The sequence below is a fragment of the Chinchilla lanigera genome, unplaced genomic scaffold, assembly GCF_000276665.1.
Source record: "Chinchilla lanigera isolate Chin_1 unplaced genomic scaffold, ChiLan1.0 scaffold00050, whole genome shotgun sequence".
Lineage (NCBI taxonomy): Eukaryota > Metazoa > Chordata > Mammalia > Rodentia > Chinchillidae > Chinchilla > Chinchilla lanigera.
The window spans coordinates 7614663-7633503 of record NW_004955451.1 but is presented as its reverse complement, the minus strand read 5'-3'; the positions used below and the strand labels follow the sequence as shown (position 1 = coordinate 7633503).

Below are 18841 nucleotides of genomic sequence, written 5' to 3'. Positions count from 1 at the left end.
ATGGCATAGACTTAAATCCTTTTTAATACCCTTGAAGGGAAAATACATTTCCTCTGACCACTCTGACCACTGTTTTTTTTTTTTTTTTTCTAGGCACCTTTTCCATGCAGCTTTAGGAATGTAGCAGGATAAATATGTCAATAATAGCATCTTTGTTTTGACTTTTTTTGTTTTTGTTTTTGTTTTTGTTTTTGTTTTTGTTTTTTTCCGGTATTGGGAATCGAACTCACAACCTTGCGCTTGCCAGGCAGGTGCTGTGCCGCTGAGCTAAATCCCCAGCCCCTGTGTTGACTTTCTAGTATTTTACTATTTTCTTGTAATTACAAAATGAACCTATTCCTTCCTTAGATACTTAAATGTTGATAGAAATACAGGGGCACTGGTCTTTGTAGCTTTCTCCTTTAATAAAACAAAATGTGTATCATACAATCATAACATAATATAAAATAACAATTCATGTTTATGAAATATCTCTAGATGATAATTGAAATATTTTGGTATTTCACTTATATTGAGAATTTGTGGTTAGAACATCATGTAGTTTAATCACCAGTTTTTTCTTTGTAATACTTTTCAAATTTATGTGAAAGTTGCAGAAATAATACGCAAATTTCCTACATACACTTCACCTACATTCTTGAAGTTTTAAAATTTTGGCACCTTTTGAGAACATTCACCCCAATCCTAATCACAATATAGGCATCAAAATCAGGAAATTAATAGAAGTTATTAATAGATTACTATTATTATCCTGTGTGGTCACCTTGGACCACCATAGCAAAATACCTAGGCTAGTTTGCTTAAACAGCAAGACTTACTGCTCACATTTCTGGAAGCTGAGGCATCCAAGATCAAGGCAGGAACTGGCGGGGTTCTCCTTCGTCTGCGGCCCTGTTTGTCTCTTCTCGTGTCTGAGAGGCGCGAGCAACAGTGTTGGTATCTTTTCTTATAAAGAAACTAATCCCTCTCAAACACAGTCCCATTATTGTGACCTCATTTAATCTTAAGTACTTTAACCCAAGTACATCTGCACTAGGGGCTAGTACTTCACTATACAAAATTTGGAGGACACGTACAGTCACTCTTAAATACTGTGTTTTTTGTTGACTGTATTAAAACTACACCGTTTATCCAGATCACTTTTAGTTTAGGTCTAGGATCTGATCCAAGGCTGCTCTTGGTTTTAGTTGTCAAATATTTATTTATTTATTTATTTATTTATTTGTCTTTTTTGAGACAGGGTCTCACTATGCAGTTCAGGCTGGGCTTGAACTTACTTTGTAGCCCAGGCTGGCCTCAAACTCTCACTGATACTCCTGCCTCAGCCTCCTGAGTGCTGGGATTACAGGCGTGTGCCTTCATGCCCGGCTGAATCTTTTTAGTGTTACTTCCTCTGGGACACTTCTTTAGTCTTTCCTTGAGTCTTGTGCTTTGATATAATTAAGGAACACAGGTGGGTTACTTTTCCCCATCTGGGTTTATGTTGTGTGTTGTCATAGTTGATGAGCATTTGCGGAACACCAGTGCGGCAGTGCTGTGCTCTTCTCTGTGAATCCCCTCAGGAGTCAGATGGTCTCTGTTTATTCCATGACTGTAGTAGTCACTTCTATCTCTTTATTAAGATACGTCTGCCAGGTTTCTCTATTTAAGGTTAATTAATCATAAATATGTTATTGTTAATGAACAATTAATGAGCTTTGTGGGGAGAAGCATTGAAACTGTATAAATATTCTGCTGCAAATCACTTTCTCCTGCCAGATTTTGCTTTTGTAGATGATTCTTGCCTACATCTGTTATTAGGATGAGGGATTCCAACCACAATTTTCTAATGTTACTGCACTTTCTAAGACTATAATTGCAATTCAGTTACATGATAGAGCTTTTGTCTTGGTTACTTTTCTCTTGTTGCTGAGACAAAATACCTGACACCCAACATTAAGGAAGGAAAGGTTTATTTAGCTCACAGTTTGTGGAGGTTTCAGTCCATACTCAGCTGGCTCCAAGGCAGAGTGGCACATGGCAGAGGGCAACAGTTCATAGTGGCAGACCCCCAAAGCAACAAGAGCAGAAGAGGGGCGGCAAGAAGCCTATTTTCCTCCCTTACATTGTAAGCAGGCTACCCCCACCTAAGGGGCGTGTAGCTATCACATAATCTCCATGCCCTCCTCTTGCACAGGCTCAGGATGAATACAAAGTAAGCACCCTGGCTCCCTGCTGAGTCACTTAGCCGAACCTCTAGACTCCTCAAATTGACTCAATGTGTCAACCATAATAGCTTTTTTCTATCCTTCAGTATTTTTATTCTTTTATTCCTTTATATCAGTACAGATTCCTATTAATCAGAGATTAAAATGTATTACTATCTCTTCTGTTCTTTTTTATTATTAGTTTTTCTTAGTACGTGTTTACAGTACACAGTGGTTGTGTTTATCGTAGCAAGTCTGTACATGCACCTAACGCGTCTTAGTCCTTTTTGGTCCCCTTCCCCTCCCATCCATCCCTGCTCCCTCCAACTCTTGTTCCCCTTCCGGTTTGCAAAGGCTCTATTTCTGTTTTTTTCCTTCAGTTCTCTTTTTAAATTTATTATTCTGATGTCAGATTTTTCTATTCTGATTTCATATTTCCTGCTATGGACTTGGCCCATAGATACCCCCTTTCGACCTCATTCTTTGATCACTTCCTTCCTTTCTAGCACAAGAGATGCCAGGATTATCTTGTCATTTCTCATCCTAAGCTTGAGTCAGTCATTGTCTGCAAAGAAGTTTGTTTTTGAAGTGGAGAGTATGACTTAGAAAAAAAAAAAATCTGGGCACCAGAGGCAGTCGTGGCTATGTGAGTGTCATTGCTTTCAGACCTTCTCACAGCGAGAATTAGACAATCTGTATGAATAAACAGAGATACACGTATGTGCGTCCAGTGGCGAGAACTCTGGCTACCATTTGTGTGTGTGTGTGTGTGTGTGTGTGTGTGTGTGTGTGTGTGTGTGCCTGCGCGCATGCGTACGTGCGCCTCTGATCACCCCTCCCTCTAACAAGCAAATTACCGCAGTGAAACGTGGCCCACCTATGTAAGACCTTCTGTGTCTGGTGCGTCAGCCCAAGTCTGAGCATGGGATAGGTTGCTCCTTGAGTACCATCCAAAAGCTCAGCAGGGAAAAGGTAAAGAGAAGAAAGAGGAAAGTCTAGTTGGGAAATTGAGCTCCATATATTTTAGAAGGGCTAGGAGGAGGGAGAAAAGGTCAGTTAGCAAGTTTGATTCTGGAAACACAGCCCCTGCTTCCTGTTCCTTCCCAAGCTCAGTCCTCATAGAAAGCCATCTTCCAATTTTACAGAAGAGGAAAACAGGTTAGCATGAAGTAACTTGCCCAAGGCATTTAGTTCAGTTGTAGCAGGGCTGGAGTTTAAGCTTCAGTTTTCTTTTCTCAGTCTTTGCACGTTGCTGTTATTACTGTGTCACGCAGAGAGCAGCGTTGTCATGGACAATGATCACAGCAAAGACACAGCGGCTTTCTTGTTACCATGTGCAGTGTGATTGAAAAATACAATGAATGTTTTGCTTTTTGTTTTTTTTGAGACAGGGTTTCACTGTGCAGTTCAGGCTGGCCTTGAACTCATTTTTAGCCCAGGCTGGCTTCAAACTCACAGTGATCCTCCTGCCTCAGCCTTCCAAGTGCTGGAGTTACAGGCGTGTACCACCACGCTCAACTAAATGTTTAAATTTTTAAAAGTTGTATTATAGTAAAAGACACATTACTATTAATGTCTCTCAAATGGCTCCCCCTTGCTTTGAACACACTTATCCTGCAGATCTTGTCCCTTTCTGAGGCAGTTCTGGAGGCGCTCTTTTGTGAGTGTTTGTAGTTGTGCTGTCATGACTGTTTAAAGGTGCTGAATCCATTCAAAACCTCCACCATTCATGCTTGTTTTGATCATACCTTGTGTCTTAGCCATTTTCCTTATTACTTGGACAGAATGCCCCCCACCCACAACTTAAAAGGACAGGGTTATTTTGGCTCACAGTTTGTGGAGGTTTCAGTTCTTAGCTGGCTGGCTCCAGGGCAGGCTGGCCTGGCAGAGGGGAATCACAGGGGAGAAACAGTTCTTGGCAAGCAGAAGGCAGCAAAGCAGTAAAATAGCAAGCAGCACGCGACCAGCAGCGCCCACTTTCTATCCTTTATATTTGATCCAGGCTACCCACCCTTCTGCAGGTAGCACTCACACCCGCGGAGGGGCAGCCTTAATCTTAGCATCACACCATGAATTGATCCCAGCATCACACACCCTAGATCTAGCCACCTCCGTAAAGCCCTGCCTATGACCGCATGTAGTTTGGGGAGTATATCTAGACAGAATCCACAGCAGGTCCCATAATCCAATCACCTTTCAAAAGCCCCACCTTTTATATGAGGCTTTGGGGGGACATCCAAATATAAACCATAGTACCTTGTAAAACACTCACTAGCTATGTGTGATGGCACATGTCCGTAATCCCCACACTCAGGAAGCTGAGGCAGGAGGATTGTTGCGAGTTCGAGACCAGCCTGGGCTACAAAGTGAGCTCAAGGCCAGCCTGAACTACACAGTGAGACCTTGTCTCAAAAAGACACTCACTAAAAATGATTTCCAGATATGCTTCAGAAAGTGGCAAGAATGAAGGGGGATTAGTGTACTCAAAGTGAGGGACAGTATTTTGGGGGACTCATAGCAATGTATCTTTTACTATAGTAAAATTTTTAGATTTAAACGTCCATCATATATTTTGACCATACCTCATTGTAGGAAATAATTCTTCTGCTTCATTTAAAATTATTGCTATGGCTGTATCCCTATGTGTAAGTGGAACATTTTAAAATTATTTCTGAGCTAGAAGAAACTGTTTAGCCCGAGTTGACTACAGGAGTGAGTGCAGAGATCAAGGTTGAGCTCTGAGTCCAAGGAGTTCTTAGAATAATAGAAGTTCTGTGTGTGTACATGTGTATAATAACGCAGCATTGAGAGATGCTGGGTTGAGGATTCTCTTTAAAGCTTTAAATAAGTGCGTAACCCTGGACTGCAGCGTTTGAGCCTGAGTGTGCTTGTGATACTGCCTAAATCATTGTGATAAACACTGATTAAATAATGGTTTCCATCATGTGTGGAATGGAATGAGGGCTCCTCGGGGTGAGGCTAATCCATCCCTATTATGCAGATCGAAGTGTTGATGATGCATTTAAAATATAAAGGGTTAGCTTGCCATTAAAGACCTGACAACTTTAATTTTTAATATCATTCTTCAGTAGAAAATAGTTAAACCTTATTAGCTTTCTAGTTAGCTAAGATTGTGTCCTATTTTGCATATGAGGTTGAATAAATCATTTTTCATATATACTATTTTGATATTGATGTTTTTTCTATATGATTATTGGTTTTCTGGCTTTCTCAAGACTTATGGATTATAAAGATGTATTAGTTTAAGCTTTGGTGTATAGTTACATTTTCTAGTATTTTTAAAGCATAATATTAAGTAAGTAAGTTGCAAACTCAGTCTTAATATAGTAGTCAGTGTTCTGTATTTCCAGTCTTCTAATAGAGCTACTGGATTCATTTAGCAATGTGTGGAACCTAAAAATTATTACAATGGTGTTTATTGGCAACTGTTTATTTGGTACCTTTTTTTTTTTATAGTACTTATGCATCAAACAGGAGGAGTAATATATTTGCATAAATGGCCACAGCAAAGAAACTGTGACTTACTTGAGAACAGGCTGGGTAATCACTGTTGTCCAGTTAGTACGTGAGGACACCGTGAAGTTGGCCCAGAAAGTCTTGGTGTCCTTGTTCCTTGTTTTCTGGTAGCTGGCCTTTATGCCAACATTATTGGGGGACTTATCTACTTAAAAATTCTTGAATAAGTTTATGATTGACCAGTAAGTTAAAATGAAACAGTAGTCCTTAATAAAAGGCATTCGGGTGCTCAGGTAACATTTATTAAGGTCAAGTTCTGTAAACTCTGTAGTCAAGAAGACTCTGATCTCAAAGGCCCCCTTTCTTAGATGGGCCCTGCACTGTCTGGAAGTTCTTAGTAATCATTTAACGTGGACTTTGTGGTTTTACTGCTTTGAGCTCTGGAATGTGTTTGCCCAGTCGTGGTACACACACACACACACACACACACACACACACGCACGCACACAGAGTTGTATCCTAAATGGACTGAATGACATTCTGTTTTGTTTTGTTTGTTTGTTTGGTACCAGGAATTGAACTCACGACCTCGCGCTTGCCAGGCAGGCTCTTGGGCCACTGAGCTATATCCCCGGTCCTCTGACTGACATTCTGACATGTTTAAAAAGTATAGGCTATCTATTGGAAAAAGGTGGGTTAATGATAAATACTGGAAACTAGGGAAAATACAAGTGTGGAGAGTCCAACTCAAGGAGTTTAAAGGCAAGAAGTAAAGCAAAAGACAGATTCCAGTCTCCTGAGAATAGTCAGGTTACGTTTTGAAATAGTAAGATCATGAAAAATTCGAGCTCCTTCCCTTGGCCCTCAAGACTGGATGATCCAGACCCTGCCTGCTTCTCTGACCTGTCTCCTGCCACCGTCTCCCCGTTCGCCATGCTCCAGCTACACTTCCTTGTGTGCTGTAAGCCGTCCAGGTCCGCTTTGCTGCCTTGAGGCTTCTGTCTGCCTGTAACGCTGTGTGCAGCAGCCGTGGCTGACTCACAGTTGTACTCTTAGGCGGAGCATCACTGTCCAGGCAGAATTTGCCTTCCTCCCTAGCCGCATTTGAGGGCACCTTTCAGTGTCTGAAACCGACTGCATTGCTTTGTTTCCTTTATGTTGTTTCTCTGCAACCACGGGGATGGAAATGCCGTGGTGAGCGAGACTTTACCTCGCTCACCGTGGTACCATAAGAACTTGGTGCAGTATGATGCCCGGATGTGGTTGTGCTGGCTTAATGCTTGGAGGCGGAAGGCAGGAATGAAAACAAACGCAAGGGAGGCAGGGAGTCTCAGGAAACTTCCAAGCGCTGAGCTGCGGTGCTCAAGAAGGTCTCATATTTCAGGAAGGCTCAGATGACCCCTTGGAAGCGGTTTTCCCGTTTTCCCCGCAGTGTTGCGCCGCGTGCTGCAGGCGGATTCTTGCGCTTCCACCCGCTGACAGCCCTGGACAGCGTTCCTGACCTGCTTAGGTTCTTGAAAGAAGAAAATGCAAAGGGAATATTGCCTTTGGGCACAGAATAAAGGAGATAGTAACATAACTCTGACTGGCTTTTGTATTTTGGTTTCCCAAAACTTTCTCATCATTTGAAAAGGATGAATTCAGTAAAGTTTAGCCCAGGGTAGGGAGTCATTGCTGATTTTGCCGGTGTTCTCAGACAACCCAGGATTCTTTGCATAGCTGGTGTTATTCTGACGAATGTGTGCTGCAATAAGATATAAAACAGATTGCCACGGTTTCTAGTTTTTTTGTTTTTCGTCTTTCAAGTGTAATACTGAATCTTTAGGTCTAACTTTACAACAAAGAATACTTACTTTTTGTGTGTGTGTGTGTGTGTGTTTTTTTGAGACAGTGTCTCACTATCAAGTTCAGACTGACCTTGAGCTCACTTTGTAGCCCAGGCTGGTCTCAAACTTGCAGTGATCCTCTTGCCTCAGCCTCCCGAGTGCTGGGATTGCAGGCCTGCGCCACCACGCCCGGCAATACTTACATTGTTAATATTAGCTAAGAGTAGCTTCAATAAGCATGTCTAATTTATCACTCTAGTCTCAGAATCCAGAGACATTACTTACAGCTAGTCAGCATCATACCATCCTCCTTCTCTCTTGAGATGACCTTAAGGTGGAACATCTCTGTACTAGTACTTTTTTTTTCCTCATCTCTAATCCTTTCCAAACTAGCTGATGGAGGCCTACGCTATCTTATGCACAGATGAGGTGCATGTGCATTTCACAAAGAAAATCTCCCCTCAAAAAGCACTGGAAGACTTGTATAATAAGGCTGACAGAATTGGTTTATTTTTTATTTTTTATTTTTTGTCTTTTTGAGACAGGGTCTCGCTATGCAGTTCAGGCTGGCCTTGAGCTCCCTTTGTAGCCCAGGCTGTTCTCACACTCACAACGATCCTCCTGCCTCAGCCTTCCGAGTGCTGGGATTACAAGCGTGCTGGCTAATGGTTTTATTTTCATAGACCCGGAAAAGAACCTTGGAAGATCCTTTCATGAATACTTTTGTCATTTTGTTTACAGAGAAACTAGGGAGCAGAGTGATTAAGTAGGTGCTCAGAGTAACTTGGGAGTGGTCAGCAGAGATGGCCCAGACGCTAGATCAGTACGCTTTTGAAGTTATTGTACTTCGAAACATAAAACTAGTGGCAAGGCAGATTCCCAGGTGTATCTTTTTGAATCAATTACAGATGACTAATTTCAGAAGAAAATAACATTCAATAGAGTTTGTGCAATGAATTTCTTTACTGGGTCTTCTAAATTATAGACGAGAAAGGCATATTTCACATTTTTCTTGTCTGCCAATCTGCTTACACAGGAAAAGTCACAAGAAATTGTTTGAAGGATAATGCCAATTTTCGCTGGGAACCCCCATCTCTGTATTTTTCTCTTTCCACTTGTAAAATGTGTCAAAGCCTTAGCACATGGAGAGGACAAAAGAGAATGACTTGCCGGGAAAATGACATTAAAGGAGACATAATAGAAGGTACTAATTTTAAATAGAAGGTGCCAAGATGCATAGGCAATAGTTATTGGTTTTGTAATTATTTAGTCATGAAAAACATTGTTTGTTCAGTCACCCTTTGCCAACCATAGAATGTTAAAGTAACCCGCTTTTAGGAAGATAAAGAGCCTGTGTAGACAAACCCTGTTTGTATTTACCACTATTGCTGATTAAGATGCTTTTGCTCTCATTTTTCTCTCTATCATTCATAACACTTGTCAAATGTGCTCGGTTTTCACTTTCAAGGGCAATTTTACAAGCCATGTCTAACTATTTTTTAAAAAATACTCCTGAGCTTTCCCATATCTTCCCTTCGGGAACATAAAAGCAAGGAGTGCACTATCTGTCCTAGTGCTCGAAGTGGAAGCTGGTAACTTACATGCCGTAAGCCAAGGGTTCAGTCTCTTGTTTTTTTTTTTGTTTTTGTTTTTGTTTTTTTTTTGGTTTTTCTCCAGTACCGGGAACCGAACTCACGACCTTGCCCTTGCCAGGCAGGCGCTTTTGCCGCTGAGCTAAATCCCCAGCCCCTTCAGTCTCTTGGTTTGGAAAGGCTAGCGGTGCTCTGTCCTAAAAGGAGAATCCCTTTGAGCTCCTTTCTTTACTTTTACTCTCCCTAGCAATATAAAAAGAAGCCTCACCCCGAGCATGAACTGAAGAGCCCCAGTCACTGGATGAGGATGATCTAACAGACCTTCAGAGACCTCTAATTGACCAGTAGCTTCTGACAAAGTATTTTTCTCAGCAGCTTTTAAAATTATTATTATTATTTTTAAGAGACTGGGCTTCTTATTAGACCAACAAATCTCTCCGTGACTGGTAGAAATGACACTTTTCCTTCTGGTGATCTTAGTCCTGTGGGCAAACAGTTCTGGGTTCCTTGACCTCATAGCTTCTTAAGTACTTTGAAGTAAATATTTAAGTACTTTGTCAAGGAAGAATGGAAATTAGGCTCGTGTTTAGAAAGCTCTTATGAGTCTGTTGAAGATGTATTATTTTAATCTTTGCAGTGATAGCAAAGATAAATCTAATTAATTGCTATGATAAGGACCCTGAGTATGTGCGTTGAGGTGTGAAGATGTAATTGGTTATAAACCAACATAGTGCAGATGCGCAGTTTTCAACAAAAATCTGATGTGAATTGTGCCTATTTTTCTCCCAAGTTGTTTATTAGTAACATTTTAAAATGGAGACATTTAATCATATGATAGAATTTGGAGTGGGAGAGCAATTCTTTTCTAGAAGATACAATATTTGAGGCTTTCCAGACATTGTATTTATCATTTACAAAGCAATGAGTTTTTTAAAGGGATTAATTAATAGCAAAAGATAAAATATTTAGAAATTAACTTAAAAATGTATAAGATCAATATAAAAATAACTTTAAAATCCTGTAGAAAATCACAAAGGAAGATCTGAATGAATAGAAAGACCTACCAAGTTCCTGGCTAGGGAGACTCAAAATAACATGAGAAGGATACTAATAGGTCCTTCATTTGTAAATTTATTCTGATTTTCCAAAAAGAGCATTGTTTTGTTTTTTGACCAAGATAAGGAGATTTTCAAGTTAGTGTATAAACATAAACAGCCAAAAACAATTAGAGAAACTTGATTAACAAAACAACAAAAGGGGATTGTTCTCGCTGGATACAGAAACATTTGGAATTATAAAGCCTCAGTAATTAAAACAGATTAACTTTTGTGCATGAATGAATAAAGGAACCAAAGAACCAAAGTAAAAATTACAGAAGTAGATCAAAATACTTATCAGATTTGGTGTATAATAAAGTACATCTCAAATCAGTGGGGAAAAGGTGAATTGTTTAATGAACAAGGGTCACTGTTTTTTGTTTTTTGTTTTTTTCTTCCCGTACCGGGAATTGAACTCACAACCTTGCCCTTGCCAGGCAGGCGCTGTGCTGCTGAGCTAAATCCCCAGCCCCAAGATGTGGTTAACTGTGTGAGCTGCAGGGAGAAAATGTGAGTGGGACCCATATACTGCACACTAAGATGAATTCCAAGTGAATCACTAAAATAAAATCATAGAAGTACTAGAAGAAACACAAGAATTATTTATTAGCCTGGGACAGTGGTTTCTAATTTGACTTTAATCCCAGAAATCACAAAACGTTGATAAATTTAGCCACAAACTTTTGGATTAAAAAAAAAAATCTGTAACCAAGAACATAAGGGGGAAATACATTTGTGATTCTTAATACTGATGGAGAGTTAATCTCCCTAGGATTTAAGAAACTGAGTTAAAAAAAATAATGAATAGAAAGTTTGGCAAAATAAACAGTTCACATAAAAGAGATACTAAATGGTTCTTCAAGGATAAAGGAAAAAAACATGTTAGGAATTTTTTAGGAATTTGGAGTATCAGACAGTATTATTGGTGGAATAGTATGTTAGCACAACTCTGATGGCATTATGGCAATACCGTTAGTTTCATTAAGACAGTCTGGTAATTTCATCAAATTAATATTTACTATAACTTCTGGAAGAAGATATTTTTATCTCATTACTTTTTATTTTTTTTTATTTTTGGTCTAGAAAAAAAGGTCTGGCTGTAGGAAATACTGACTGTCATGTCTCTGAGACCATAAAGTACTAAGTCTTTCTCAAACACCAAATATATACATATAGTTGTAATTATATGGAATGACATTTCTAATTGTGTGGAATGGAATTTGGTTTAATGAAAGTATAAGGAAGGAGATTTATATTGTCCGAGTAAAGCTAAGGTTTTTGAAATAGATTCCTCTTAGAAGAAGAGTATGTTCACCTAGTGCTTCACTTTATTTTCGCTGATCTAACCGTTTCCCCCTTGGGACTTACCAAACCAAACAGTATATTTTCCTTGAATGTGCAAATAGTAAAAGAACAAAATGTTTTGCTTCTGTGTCATTCATTAGTAATGTGACCTTATAGGGTATGCGCCTCTGTCTGTGTCTCTGTGTAGCATTAATAGAACTGCTGATGGAGAGCTTTGCTAGTTTGTGTAAAGGGTAGGACGGAGGCAAAGGAGGGAGAGGATAGACACTTTATGAAGTGCTCTATGAGGTACAGTAATAGATACCTTTTTCATTAAAAAAAAGCCTGTTTGGATGGATAAAATTAAACCCATATCTGACATTGATAGTGTAAAAAACTTTAATCAGTAGTGTCATCTGCTTATGAGCAAATTACTGCTGTATTTCTATCTTGCCTTTTTGGAGAATGAAGTTTTGCACATAAACTAATTTCCCAGAACGCTGCGGCAGAAAAAGCCTGCATTTAGAGCCAGAAAGAGATGAATTCATTCATATTACGCTTTAGAGCTGGCCTATGAAAATGGACAAGTCGCACAGTTTCGCTACGACTTCGTTTTCTCTTATGTAAAACTGGGTTGAAAATACCTGCCTATGGTACTGCTGTCAGGTGAAAATCCTCTAGGATGGTGCCTGACCTTATTCATGTTTAATGATGCCTCTCCATCCCCGGCAGGAGTCGTTCTTCCAGGCGTGGCTTCCAGTACATAGGACTGCCAGAGTCCTGCCGCCTTCCTGACGTCTGTTGATTGGAGAGACTCTGCTTTTTAGTTTATTGCTAGCATTAGGACACTGCCAGGTATGCTAGGTGAATGGAATAATTCAGACACCTAGATTTTATTTTAATATTTTAAAACAGAAATACTCTAAAATGTCTTGTTAATTGTTGCATCGTATTGAATATATTGCAGAGATTTAGTATGGGTGTATCCATTAGACTTAAATGTGTTCCAGGGAACCTGGTGACCCTCTGTAGTGTGAAAATAAATCACCACTAGATGACGATCCTAGTCACTTTTCTACCGGTAAAGAGATGGCTCGGTATTTTGTTTTGTTTTGTTTTACATCTCTCTTTGAGCTAATAGTAGTATTCCTGCCTTAAAATGAGGTGGTGCCAGGAGGCCAGTTAACATTTCTGAGGTTACATGACTAGCACATAGGGATGCTGTCATGTGAACTTGGCTTCTTTAACTTCTGCCTCGTGCATTCTCCGTGATAATAAATAAGATACATGCATTTGGAAACTTAGCATAGTATGTGATATGTACAGCCAATAAATGGTAGTTACTATTATTATAATATCAAAATTTCCTCTCAAGATTTGAAAATTTGTCTAATTTGTGTTACTAAAGTAATCTGTAGTGAACTTATAATGAACCTAGGCAGATTTACTTTTAGAATTGAGCTGTCTTCCATGGTTATTCCAGTCTTAAGAAGAACTGCAATGACCCTTGTTTGTTACTGTTTCTTCGTTTTTGGTACCAGGAATCAAACTCAGGACCTTGTACTTGCCAGGCAGATGCTGTGCCGCTGAGCTATGTCCCAAGCTCTGTTTTTTGAGGGTCTCACTTTGTAGTGCAGGTTGGTCTTGAACTCACTAAGTAGCCCAAGCTGGTCTCGAACTCGAAGCAATCCTCCTGCCTCAGCCTCACAAGGGCTGAGATTACAGGTGTGTGCCACCACACCGGGCTGCAGCGGTTCTTGTCTGAGTCACTAGTGGTTAAAGCCTTAAGAGTGTGAGCACCACACTCATGTCACTCTTTCCCTTCCTGGGGTAGGTCTGAGTCACTTTCTTTTATCATGTCTGTGGGACTTTTGCCACGGGTTCGACATCCATATATTTACAATAAAGTAGATACAGACCCATCTATCTGTGTAAAGAACTCCTCATTTCTCTTGCTGCCAGCTTTCTGCATCTTCCCCTCTTCCCATTGCGGAGTACAACTCCGCTAAGCTCCCAAAAGGTATTGGCTTTTTCTTCCAGGTTCATTCAGTTTATTTACAGGACCCATTACTTCTGCATTCAGAAAAGAAAGAATACGGTAGGATGTAAAAGAAATACGGTAGGATGAATCCCTTGATCTTAGTTCTCTGCCTCTGTGATTGGTCTACAACAAAGAATTGATGTGCAAAGTAAGAGTATTTAGATTTCCATGCCAGGTATTTAGTGGTGAAACCATCACTACTATCATGGTACTTAGTGGACCAGTGAAGATTGAGAGTTGGAGAAGATCAAAAGCTCAAATTGGACCCAAGGTTTACCAGGTTTCAAAATCCATGCCATGGTCTCTAAAGCCTGAGTTCTGGCTGGGAAAACAACCCCTTGGCTGTTTCTTCCTTGTGTGGGAAATCACAGTCTCTGGCTACTTCTTTCTTTAATAAGAGGGTTGTGTTAAATTGCCCGAATATATTTTTCAACTTTCAATGTCTGTTGTGTGTTGTAAGTCAGTTATACCTTAGTAAAGTTTAAAGAATGTGATTCTCAGTTAAAAATGACAGGTGAAACTTAGCATGTATCTTCTTTATCTCCCCAGACCTCACTAAAAATTCATATTACTAGAGAGTCAGTTGTTGTTCTTCATTCATATATCTTATCCTAAGGTAATAAACCTCTGTTCAAATAGTTTGTTTTAATTAAATAAAATGTCACAGTTTTTAATGTTCACAGTGGAGCTGTGTGACACACGAACATTTTTTTCTCTTCACAGAAAAGTATTTAATAAACTTATGGAGTAACATAAGTCAGAGTCACATAGGATCTATAGGACGTCCCTCAAGAGATTTGGTGAGAAGATAAGAATTTCTGTTTTCTTCAAATGTATCGTATAATTATTTTCTGACTGTAAACTTCGTAGTTTTGTCCTGACCAGAGACATTTTCTGCAATTATTTATTATTATGTGGTTTCTAGTCTTACCAGTGGTAGAAGTTCTAATGGTTATCCAAAGCTTTGGTGTATTCTTCACTTTTGCCAGAAAATGTAGATTTTATATAAATAACAGTCTTCATAATGATGTAGACATAGGCCCATCTGTCTATCCTAGAGAGTTCTCTTTACACTTCAGATGTTATTACCAATGACTAAAATGTCATAGCCCAAAATACAAAAAAACATAAAACGTCTATACACTGACATGTATTATTTATTTGCCAAGTGCTGTATCTATAATATTTTTTATGCAAATTGGAATCGAATTTGATTGTTCTAAATTCTGACAATTGTTTTTTACTGTTCCAATCTTAGGAAAAGAAAGATTTCGAGACTCTTCATCAAGTTCTTCATTTATACTACTGTTTAAACCCAAAACGACGGTGGTGAAAGCATGAATAAGAAGACGTGTCCTACAGTATCATCCAGTCTACTTGAAAAGTAACTTTCAGTTCAGTTTAATACGTTGTGAAATAGTATAGTGTGAAATATGTAGTTTTACAGCTAGCTAGTAATGTGGTCTGGGATACAGTGTTGAGTAAAAGAATACATTGAGTTATTGGAACTTCGCTGTGTATTAGTTTTTCATCACTGTAATAAGAATATTTAAGATAGTCAATTCATGAGGAAAAAAGATTGAATTTGGCTTACGATTTCAGAGGTTTCAGTCCGTGGTTGCTTGGCCCTGTTGCTGGGCCAGCGTGGTTCATCATGGCAGGAGCTCTTGGGGGAAGCGGTCTGTTCACCTCATGGCTGTCAGAAAGAAAAAGGTAGGAAAGTGCTCAGTCCTAATATCCCCTTCAGGAAAATGCCCTGAAGGGGAATGAAGGAAATGCTGCCTTCTTCCAGCTATACCCTGCCTCTTCAAAATTCTATTGCCTCCCAATAGTACTACCAGCGGGCAACCACGCCTTTAATACCTGGGCATGTGGGAGACACTTCCTATCCACGACACAATGTAAGCAGGTGTGTGTAGAGGACAAATTATGCATTTGCCTTAAAATTACTTGTAGAGATTGCATTTTTTTTTTAAAAAATTGATTTGACTTTTTGAATATCCAAAATATTTTATAATGGCAGTGGAAAATTTACATAAAATTCGCTTCTGAATCACCATCCCAAAATGCTTAAAATAACAGGCACTTATTTTTTTCCTCATGGTCCTGGTGGTGGCTGATAAGTTCTGCTCTGCAGCAGGTGTTACGTGTCTCAGGCCTCAGCCAGGAAGGCTGAAGGACTGAGATCTCACTCTCCACCTGGCCTCTCATCCTGCGAGGAGCTAGGTTAGGCTTTTGCACGTGGTGGCGCCATGGTTCCCAGCAACAAAGTTAAATGTTTTTCAAATGTCTGCTTTCCCCACCTTTGCTTAAGTAATCAAATAACAAGGCAAATTTGAGGCAAGATGTGTAGACTTTATTCTGAATGGAAGGGAGGGATAAAATTACTTTGCCAAAGAGGATGCACACAGGGACAGTTGGAACCACTGGTGACCATTTTGGAAGCATGTAACATATTTCACAAGGTGCAACGGGAGAAGCCTTGCTCTCACTCTTGTCCCTGGCATTCTTTCAGCAGAAGAACATTTTTATTCTTGGTTCTTTTTTTAATGTTTCTTTTTGCATAAGCAAATGCATGTAAACAGACCTAGGTAACACATAAACAGTAATCAAAACACTGTGAATGATTAAATTTTACTAACTTATGACAGTAAAAGTCACTTTTACTCCCCCTCACCTCTGACATACTTAGCTCATCGTTCCTGCCACTTTCAGAGGCATTTCTGGAAGTCCTCTTTTGTGAGTGTCTTTACAAAGGATGATGAAAATACTGCGAATGCTGCTGCTGGGTGCCATACGCTGGAAAGACAGGATGGTAGAAACATTTCAGTGCGCCTCATTCACCTTATACACTAGATTTGATGCCGTACGACTTCTGGGTCTTCCCCAGAGCCAAGATGAACATGAAAGGTCGATGTTTTAAGTGAATTCAGGACATTAAGGCAGTCACAACAGTGCAGCTGGAGACACTCATGAAAGAGGAATTCCAGGGCTGCTTCAGAAAGTGGCAAAACAATGAGATAAGTGTTTGAATGGAGCGGGGAGTAGCTTAAGGGGGATTAATCGTAGTGAGTATTTTACTGTAGTAACATTTCTTTTATTTAAATACACAATGTATTTTTCTCTCACACCGCCTACACAATTACATATATTTGGAGTCTACTCCAGAATATTCTTAACTCAAAGGTAGCATATTATCATATTTTTTTTTGATCTGGCTCTTTTGTCTTAATTTAAAGTTATATCACTGTGTTGGTTACTTTTCTCTCGTTGCTGAGACAAAATACCCGACACCTAAAATGAAGGAAGGAAAGGTTTATTTTGCTCACAGTTTGTGGAGGTTTCAGTCCATACTCGGCTGGGTCCAAGGCCCAGAGGGGCACATGGCAGAGGGCAACAGTTCATAGCAGCGGAAAACAGCAAAGCAACAAGGGCAAAAGGGAGGAGCAACGGCAAGCCCTCTTGCCCTCAGCCTCTTGCCCTCCCTTACGTTGTTTGCAAACCTGCCGCCCCAGGGCCCGTGTAGCACTCACGTCCATAATTCCAACACTGGACCATGGATCAATCATAAACTCTAGAAGCCCACCCCATGACTGCATGAGGCTTTGGAGGGCCATCCAGACACAAACCATAACAATCCAGATGGTCACTTCATATTAGTTTATAAAGATCTTTTTTGCTCCTTGTTAAAACTTCATGGTATTCTACCCTGTGTGTATGTTCTTTAGTTTATGTAGCCATAACTTCTTGGTGGACATTTGGACTATTTGCGATTTTTGGTGAATGCAAATTCTGCCAAAATGAAGAACCTAGCTTTTAAACAATTTGGCTTTACTTTGAGATAGATTCGTATAAATTGGGTTGCTGAGTTAGAGGAGACGCTAATTGTTTTATTAGAAATACCCATATTCTCTCTTTAGAGGTTGTGCCATTTTATATTCCCACTACCAATAGCAATGTAAACTGTATAAATTACTGCCAGTGGGAATATAAAAGTGCTTCTTTCTCCTACAGCTTTGCGATCAGAGTTTATTGTTCAGGTTTTAAATTTTATGGATAAGGTAAGTGAACAACAGTATCTCTGCATAGTTTTATCTTACAATTCTCTTATTATGGGTAAAGTTAAGTACATAGTGCAACAATTTTTAATAGCAAAATGCTCTTTATAAATTAAAAGATGAAACTTTCTTGAAAGTCAAATGGCAGGTGTATTTATTTTGCTCTAAATGTCTACAAGTATATCAAAATTCCTCCCTTAATTTATTACAATACTCAGTTTTTTTGTCCTTCAGTGATTCCAATAACCAACTAAAAACAAATCTCTTGTATTGCTTTTAATAAAACTTTAAATTTACTTAAGTAATTTTTAAACATATTTTTCTTGATTCTGCCCCAAACCCATAACTGTTAGTGCTATAAATTCTTTTATGCTTGTTTGCTTGTTTTTAAAGACAGAATTAAAAATATAGGAAAGGAAATTTATTTACTTAATTTTCTATTACCATATCTTTTAGTTTCTAGTATGTTTTAAGTACTTGGGGTTGGCTATCTAAGAATTTGATTTAACAAGCAGATTAAAGCAAAATACAGGTACAGATCTCTTGCCTACCCCGTGACTGCTGCCTTACTTTATCTCAGGGATCCTGCCTTTCAGATGATTACATTCCCCAAAGAAACAGGCCTTGGTCTGAAGACCCTCGGAGGAATTAACCGGAATGAAGGGCCATTGGTGTATATTCAGGAAGTCATTCCTGGAGGAGACTCTTATAAGGTAAAAATAGAAATAAAAATGCTGCTATCATCCCCATTGAAAGAAAAAATACTTAACCAATGGTGAGGCTTACTTTCAGTATCTTATTACCTTAATTGAATATTCTTGGTGAAAGTTGCAAAAGGACTAAAATAGGCTTTTACCCTCAAGGAGCTGTATCATAACAATCGAATGAATTCCTCATAGATTGAAATAACAGACACGTTGGATTCTAACTAAAATATAATGTGTATATTTAGTGATACGCTGTTCATCTTGTATCCTAAGTAAAGTTGAGAGAAATTATGTTTGAAGACATGTTACCATCTCCCCACTCTGTATTTAAAGCTGAATAAACCGAATTATTTTTATTTACCTTCTCCTAACTGCATATTAAAACAACCAAAGCAACAAACAAAACCTACTCACTTCTGAGTTGACACTAATTCTTACTGAATTTGTTAATTATTTCAGTCATTAGTTGCCCACATGAAAAATTAGCTTTAGAATTAAGACCAGAAGATACCTTTTTCTTTCTTTCTTTCTTTCTTTCTTTCTTTCTTTCTTTCTTTCTTTCTTTCTTTCTTT

The 18841-nt window shown here is 39.1% G+C and overlaps 1 protein-coding gene across 4 annotated transcripts in view; it reads left to right on the top strand.

Moving 5' to 3' along the window:
- The window catches only part of Stxbp4 (syntaxin binding protein 4), a 172406-nt gene that overhangs the window by 2187 nt on the left and 151378 nt on the right, over positions 1–18841 (top strand). For 2 of the 4 annotated variants that reach the window (XM_013519379.1, XM_013519380.1), the window contains exons 2-5: positions 14227–14303; positions 14762–14887; positions 15106–15216; positions 18142–18274. In XM_013519379.1, coding sequence (XP_013374833.1) covers positions 14841–14887; positions 15106–15216; positions 18142–18274 — 291 coding nt within the window. In that variant the 5' untranslated portion in view covers positions 14227–14303; positions 14762–14840. The remainder of the gene's footprint in view (positions 1–14226; positions 14304–14761; positions 14888–15105; positions 15217–18141; positions 18275–18841) is intronic. The other 2 variants (XM_005394087.2, XM_013519381.1) reach the window with 1 other exon arrangement.